Genomic DNA, 8,225 nt, shown 5'->3' with positions numbered 1-8,225 from the left:
TGCTGGGATTACAGGCGTAAGCCTCTGTACCCGGCCTAGATTCAATCTTTTTTTGTTCTTGTTGCCCAGGCTGGAGTGCAATGGCGCAATCTTGGCTTACTACCTCCCGGGTTGAAGCGATTCTCCTGCCTCAGACTTCCGAGTAGCTGGAATTACAAGCATCCACCACCAGGCCCAGCTAATTTTTTGTATTTTTACTAGAGATGGGGTTTGAACATGTTGGCCAGGCTGGTGTTGAACTCCTGACCTCAGGTGATCCACCCGTCTTGGCCTCCCAGAGTGCTGGGATTACAGGAGTGAGCCACCGCGCCCGGCTTAGATTTAATCATTTTAACCATGTATGCAGTTGTAAGTGATAGTGAGACCTAAGAGTTTGGCTCTCGGGGGAGAGGATGGGACTTGAAGTGTAGGTTATCTGTTTTTTCTACTCTGTTTTATGCTGTTTTTAAAATTGTACAAGTCAACAATGATACATGTTTCACTTGTAGAACTTCAAACAATACATACAAAACTGCAGTTCCCTGTGACCACCTACTTGAGTACACAGGTGCCCTCCTCCTCAATGGAATGTATACTTTTTCTGTGTTTATTTATAAGTATTTGTACTCATAGGAGTATATAGTGTTTTAGTTTGCAAAAATAATATCATACTGTACATACTGATGGGGTGATCATTTTGTGATCCACCCCACCCCAACTCATGTATGCTATTCTGCAGCTTTAAAGATGTTCTTGGGATCTTTCAATTTCAGTCATTAATAAGTTACTTATTTTGATACCTGCATAGTAATCTGTTCTGTGGTATGAATATGTGATTTATTTAACATATGCCAATTGATAATATAGGTTGCTTCTAATTTTTTGATATTATGCAAATAGCAATTTTTATTCTTTTCAAGAATTTAAAATGCTCGGTGAATTTTAGTTATGTAAAACTAGTATGTATATGTACATAAATTATTGAAATTACTAGCATGTTTTTGGCAGAGCACCTCACAATTCTACCATAATGATTCTCTGTAATTATCTGGAGAGTCATTGTTCTTAAAAATATTTGCAGGCTATGCTTTCATTAATCTTTTCTACATGAAGTTAATTTTAGTTTTTAAAATATACTTCATTTTTGTAGAGATCTAAAATTTTTTGCGACTTTGTAATTAATGTTAATTTATATTTAGAATAGTTTATACTGTACTATTAGAAAGGGCATTTTCTTGCAATAAATCGTTAGTGGAGATGAGTGACTGTTGATGGAAATGAGTACCTTTATCATGCAGAATATCAGCAGCTAGATATTGGACTTTTCTCACTGCCCCTTAATTTACTTTTTTTGATATTGTCGTTCTATGGCAAACAGGCTTTTGGATATTGAGGAGGGAGTAATACGTGTACATATGTGTTATAATGTCTTTGAGGACCCTTCTCATAACAAGCCATTTGAATCAGAATAATATCTTGTGCAATATGGTGTTAAAAGGCTTTTAGGTTACATCTCATTTCTTAATATATTATGGATGACTACTAATGACTTTATGCTGTTTACCTTTCATTTTTAAAATAAAAGGGTTCTTTTAGCAGATTTTGTTTATAAAACATCTCATTTGAAATAGTGCAATTTAAATAAACAAGGTAAAGGAAAAAATATATGTATTATGCCAAGAAAATGAGCTAGTCCCTATGGTTGAGACCAAATTTTAGCTTCGAGCATTTTTGTATGTAAGCACAGAATGAGGTAGGTTGGATTTTATAGGGTTCATCTCAGTAGGAATTAATTATTGTTCCATTTCATTTTTGCAGAAATGAGAAGCCATCATAATTGTTTTATATTTAAATTTTTAAACGGAAACCTAAATTTGCATAAAAACTCAAGACAGCGTTTACAGTTTCAAGGCATTTTGTTTGCCTTATTGTGTTTGTGTACTTCTTACAAAAGTACCTGGCAAACAGTAAGTGCCAAGTATATTTAGTTTAATTTTATTTTTTATTGTATCTTATTTCTTCTTTTTTGAGGTAGGGTCTTCCTCTGTTGCCCAGGCTGGAGTACAGTGGTGTGATCACAGCTCACTGCGGACTTGACCTCCTGGGTCGGGAGTGGTGGTGTGCACCAGTGGTCCCAGCAACTCAGGAGGCTGAAGCAGAAGGACCCCCCAGCCCGGGAGGCGCTCCAGAACACCCCAGCTTGGGTGACAGAGTGAGAGTTTTTCCCAAAAAATAAATAAGTAAATAAAGTTGCTTGGGACATGTTATATAGATGATATTTAAAGCTATCTGGATAGGTAATATCCTCCAGGTTATAATCATCTGTACCCCATTGCTTGATGGGGTGATCATTTTGTGATCCACCCCACCCCGACTCATGCATGCTAATAGTTATGTATGCCTTTTCTCAAATTTATCTGCCTGCCTTTTGTCAGATGATTTTCAGTGAACCTTCACTGGGGGCAAAGGGGAAGTCTTGTCTTGGCCCCTGTAGTACTAACAAGCATTGACCTCTAAATGGGTAATTTGGCCAGGTGTGGTGGCTCACGCTGTAATCCAGCACTTTGGGAAGTCAAGGTGGGAGGATCACTTGAGCCCAGGAGTTTGAAACCAGCCTGGGCAATATAGTGAGATCCCATATCTACCAAAAATTTAAAAAATTAGGCGAGCATAGTGGCACCCACCTATAGTCCTGTCTACTTGGGACTGGGTAATATCCTCAAGGGAATGAGTGTAGATAAAAGAGGGAACCAAGAACTAAGCTGTAGGTTATGTTAGTGTTAAGATAATGGAGAAAAGAAAAGGAATCTTCAGAGGATACTGAGAAGGAACAATCTGTGTGGTAGGACACAAACCTGGAGAATATATCTTGGGAACTGAAGGGAAGAAAGTAAAACATGGAGAAGGGAATGAACAGCCATGTCAGATTTTGCCAGTAAGTTAGGTAGGATAAAGACTAGAATTGAAAATTGTGTTTAGCAATGTAAAGGCCTTTGTTACACTGTCTTCAGTAATAGCCAGGTTAGCACTATTTACGTACGTTTTTAATGGGAATTTTTGATGTTTACACTGCCTCCTTTGCCATGTTCAGGTTTTCCAACCTATTGGTGGTATGTCTGACAGTGGATCACAACTTGGTTCAATGGGTAGCCTCACCATGAAATCACAGCTTCAGATCACTGGTAAGTTTTAGAAACATCGGCAGCTTTACTTTATTTTTCCCCATGTGATTAAAAAATAATCCTGAGAGGGCCGGGCATGGTGGCCCATGACTGTAATCCCAGCACTTTGGGAGGCTGAGGTGGGCGGGTCGCTTGAGGCCAGGAGTTTGACATCAGCCAGGCCAACATGGAGAATACAAAATTAGTTGGGCGTAGTGGTGCACGCCTGCTGTCCCAGCTACTTCGGAGGCTGAGGCATGAGAATCGCCTGACCTTGGGAAGTGGAGGTTGCAATGAACCGAGATTGCGCCACTGCACCCCAGCCTGGGTGATAGGGTGAGACTGTCTCAAAAAAAAAAAATCTTAAGAGAACAAAATATTTAATGGCTGTTACATGTCAGGTGCTCAGTTAATATTTGCTGAATGAATGAATGAAGACATACAGATAGTAATTTTTATTGTAGAATATTCTTGGATATTTTACAGTTTTTTTTCCTTGAACATGGGCACCTGGGTAGTTGCTTATTTTGTTTGTTTTGTATTGTATTAACAGCTTTATTGAGATATAATTCATATCCCCTACAGGTTACCCATTTATTGGGATTGCACGCCTGTAATCCCAGTACTTTGGGAGATCCAGGTGGGCGGATCACCTGAGGTCAGGAGTTTGAAACCAGCCTGGCCAACATGGTGAAACTCTGTCTCTGTTAAACATAAAAAAAATTAGCTGCACGTGGTGGTGCACACCTGTAATCCCAGCTACTTGGGACGCTGAGACAGGAGAATCGCTTGAACCTAGGAGGCAGAGGTTGCAGTGAGCCGAGATCATGCCATTGCACTCCAGCCTGGGCGACAGAGCGAGATTCCATCTCAAAAAAAAAAAAAGACTTCAGTCTTTATATTCCTGCTATATAAGTTTAGTTATTGAAAACTCAAGGAAGGAACAAAGGTAATTGTAATTGTTTCCTTCTTTGGTGGATCTGGACTTAGGCAGATAAGAGAACTTCAGAAAACAACTTCATGCTGTACTTTGAGAGAAAGAAGATTGAGGGAGGGGAGCTGCAGGGGTCAGAGAGACCTTGAGAGACTCCTTTAGTTCAACAAGTCAAAGCACCATATTTTGGGATATCAGTTTCTGAACCCCAAAAGTACATTCACAGAGTTGTGCAACCATCACCACAATCAACTTTAAAATATTTTTGGCCGGGTGCGGTGGCTCAAGCCTGTAATCCCAGCACTTTGGGAGGCTGAGACGGGCGGATCACGAGGTCAGGAGATCGAGACCATCCTGGCTAACCCGGTGAAACCCCGTCTCTACTAAAAAATACAAAAAAAAAAAAACAAAAACTAGCCGGGCGAGCTGGCAGGCGCCTGTAGCCCCAGCTACTTGGGAGGCTGAGGCAGGAGAATGGCATAAACCCAGGAAGCAGAGCTTGCAGTGAGCTGAGATCCGGCCACTGCACTGTAGCCTGGGTGACAGAGCGAGACTCCGTCTCAAAAATAAAAAAAAAAAAAAAAATTTTTGTCCTTCCAGAAAGAAGCCCTGTACTCATTAGCAGTCACTCTCCATTTAACCCATCCACCCACAGACCCAGGCAACTCCTGATCTTTCTGTCTCTAGATTTCCCTATTCTGGATCTTGCATATAAATGGAATTGTACAATGTGTGGCCTTTTGTGTCTTCTTTGAGCAGACTGTTTTCAAGGTTCATCCTTGTAGCATGTAGCATTACTTAATTCCTTTTTTTGCTAAATAATATTTTATTCTATGAGTATACCAAATTTTAAAAATCCATTCTTCAGTTGAGGGATGTTTGGGTTGTTTCTACTTTTTGGATATTATGAAAAATGCTATAAACATTTGTGAACAAGTTTTTGTGAGAATGTATGTTTTCAGTTTTCTTGGGTATATACCTAAGAGTGAAATTCCTAGGTTATATGGAATCCATGTTTATTAGCATTTTGAGGAATTCCGAATTATTATTATTATTATTTTCTTTTTTTTTTCTTTTTGAGACAGAGTTTTGCTCTTTTGCCCAGGTTGGAGTGCAGTGGCGTGATCTCGGCTCACTGCAACCTCCGCCTCCTGGGTTCAGGTGAGTCTCGTGCCTCAGCCTTCTGAGTAGCTGGAACCACAGGCACGCACAACCACGCGCAGCTAATTTTGTATTTTTAGTAGAGATGGGGGTTTCACCATGTTGGCCGGGCTGGTCTCGAACTCCTGACCTCAGGTGATCCACCCGCCTTGGCCTCCCAATGTGTTGGGATTACAGGCGTGAGCCACCTCGCGGGCCCAAATTATTTTTCAAAGCAGCTGCACCGTTTTGCATTCCCACCAGCAATATATGAGGATTCCGATTTCTCTACATTCTTGCCAGTGATTATCTTTTTTTATGATAGCCATTCTAGTGGGTGTGAAGTAGTACTTTACTCTGTGTGTGTGTGTGTGTGTGTGTGTGTGTGTGTATGTTTTGTCTATTTAATTTTGATTTTTTGTTTTTTTTTGAGACCAGATGACAGTCTGCTCTGTCACCCAGGCTGGAGTGTAGTGGTGCAGTCATGGCTCACTGCAATCTCTAACTTCTGGGCTGAAGTGATCCTGCCACCTCAGCCTTCTGGGTAGCTGGGACTACAGGCATGCACCACCCTACCCAGCTCCCCATTGTGGTTTTGGCTTGTACTCCTCTGATGGCTAATGGTATTGTCTTTTCATGTGCTTATTGGTCATTTTTGTATCTTTTTTGGAGAAATGTCTGTTCACATCCTTTGTTTGCTATTGTAAATTAATACCTCTGTTGCTATTGTTAATTAATATCTGTCTTTATTTCTTCCTCTAATCATTTCATGTGCCACTTTCAGATTAATGTTCTTAATATGCCATCCAATATGTTTCATTCCTGCTCAAAAACCTTAGGTACTTTTCTTCGACTATGGTATAGAATTTCTTTAGTATGAGCTAAGACCCTTCACTCTCTGTCTATATATGGTCTCTTTGTAGGTTTTTTATTTTTTATTTTTTTTGGAGACAGAGTCTTGCTCTGTCGCCCAGGCTGGAGTGCAGTGGCGCAGTCTTGGCTCACTGCAACCTCTGCCTCCCAGGGTTCAAGCAGTTCTCTGTCTCAACCTCCCAAGTAGCTGGGGTTACAGGCACCCGCCACCACGCCTGGCTAATTTTTGCATTTTTAATAGAGACGAGGTTTCACCACCTTGGCCAGGCTGATCTTGAACTCCTGACCTCATGATCCACCCACCTCGGCCTCCCAAAGTGCAGAGATTACAGGCGTGAGCCACCCCACCTGGCCTGTAAGTCTTTATATGTGAACCATTTGTACTAGCTAGAATGAGTCACTGGATTTTCCTCAGACATCTATGTATTTCTGTCACACAGTGAAAACCTCAGTCTCTCTCCCTTTAATTTGATAGCATTTGTTGATTATAGAACAATTATCATCCTCTGTATTTTAGTTTCAACTATGCCTGGCTTATAGCTTCTTCTGGATTATGAATAGGTCACAGACCATATCATTGTTATTTTCCTCAAAACCTAAAGGCGATTGAATATAAAAGTAATACTGTGTTAAGGTAACCACATCGTAGAATTTTTTCACTAACTGGTCTCTTTCCTTAGCAGTATCTATTTCTTAAAGAAAGATATTACTATTTCTTAGTTAAGGCCAGATTCCAATTTCCCCTCCGTCCCCATCCTCAATCTAGCTTGAGTAGCTGACTTATATCATACCAGAATTCTTATGACTTCTTTTTGGCAGCTTAAAGTTGAAAGTTTTTACTAGAACAGTCTTTTAAAACATTCTGTACTTTTTCAGATTACATAAATAATAGACATTTTATTTTTTACTGATTTTAAAAAATAGTAAATTATTCTCAGAGACAATGATTAATAGTTTTTTCTTTGCATAAATGTCTTCTTTGCTATCATCATTATTGAATTTTTTTTTACTGTGATGATGAACGCTAACTGCACCTCAAAAAGTCGTAATCTATAGACATTTCAGATTTTTTTCTTTTTGAGACGGGGTCTCATCCTGTTGTCCAGGCTGGCGTGCAGTAGTGTGATCATGACTCACTGCAACCTTGATCTCCCAGACTCAGGTGATCCTCCCACCTCAGCCTTCTGAGTAGCTGGAACTACAGGCGTGCGCCACCACACCCGGCTAATTTTTGTATTTTTTATAGAGATGGCGTTTCGCCCTGTTGCCCAGGCTGGTCTCAAACTCCTGGGCTCAGGTGATCCACCCACCTTAGCCTCCCAAAGTGCTGGTATTACAGGTGTGAGCCACCTCACCCAGCCCCATCTCAGATTTTTAAAATCTTGGGTCTAAAATATTCTTTTATTTATTTATTTTGAGACATCTTATTGCCCAGGCTGGAGTGCAATGGCATGATCTCAGCTCACTGCAACCTCTGCCTCCCAGATTCAAGCAATTCTCCTGCCTCAGCCTCCCAGATAGCTGGGATTACAGGCACCTGCTGCCATGTCTGACTAATTTTTGTATTTTCAGTAAAAACGGGTTTTCACCATGTTGGTCAGGCTGGTCTTGTACTCCTGACCTCTGGTGATCCACCAGACTCTGCCTCCCAAAGTGCTGGGATTACAGGCATGAGCCACCGTGCCTGGCCTTCAATACTCTTTTTTTAATAAATTTTTTTTTCTTTTTCTTTGTCTTTTTTTTACTCATTGCTTGCTAATTGGGTCTAAATACTCTGAGTGTGCTCAAGTATAGGGCAAAAAACAAACACACCATGAATAATGGGTAATAGTTCAGCAAACTTATTAGATATGAAACAGACAGCATAAAAGACAGAAGTGCCAAGTTTAATAGAATCAAATGCCCTTCATAATTCATTGAGTTACTTCTTTAGTTTTGATGCTAGAACGCTTAGAACTAAGTATTTTGCACAAATCTCCTTAATGACATCGTGGGTTTTAATCTCTTAATGGGTTAGTTATAGTATTTGTTTTATTGTAACCTGCCTCAATGCGTTTCTAGAATCAAGGAAGGAATAAATATGCAAGTATAAAAAATAAATCTCAGGCCGGGCGCAGTGGCTCTCGCCTGTAATCCCA

At 40.3% G+C, this 8,225-nt stretch overlaps 1 protein-coding gene across 3 annotated transcripts in view; it reads left to right on the top strand.

Annotated features, from left to right (window-relative positions):
• ITCH (itchy E3 ubiquitin protein ligase) overlaps positions 1-8,225 on the top strand; it is a 160,844-nt gene that overhangs the window by 38,471 nt on the left and 114,148 nt on the right. For all 3 annotated transcript variants that reach the window (XM_011972439.1, XM_011972437.1, XM_011972438.1), the window contains exon 3: positions 3,071-3,161. Coding sequence is in view for 1 of the 3 variants with exons in the window: in XM_011972437.1 (XP_011827827.1) it covers positions 3,092-3,161 (70 nt within the window). In the remaining 2 variants the exon portion in view is untranslated. The remainder of the gene's footprint in view (positions 1-3,070; positions 3,162-8,225) is intronic.

Source organism: Mandrillus leucophaeus, unplaced genomic scaffold (assembly GCF_000951045.1).
Source record: "Mandrillus leucophaeus isolate KB7577 unplaced genomic scaffold, Mleu.le_1.0 Scaffold129, whole genome shotgun sequence".
Taxonomy (NCBI): Eukaryota; Metazoa; Chordata; class Mammalia; order Primates; family Cercopithecidae; genus Mandrillus; species Mandrillus leucophaeus.
Note: the sequence above shows the minus strand (reverse complement) of the source record. Positions and strands in the feature narration are given on the sequence as shown.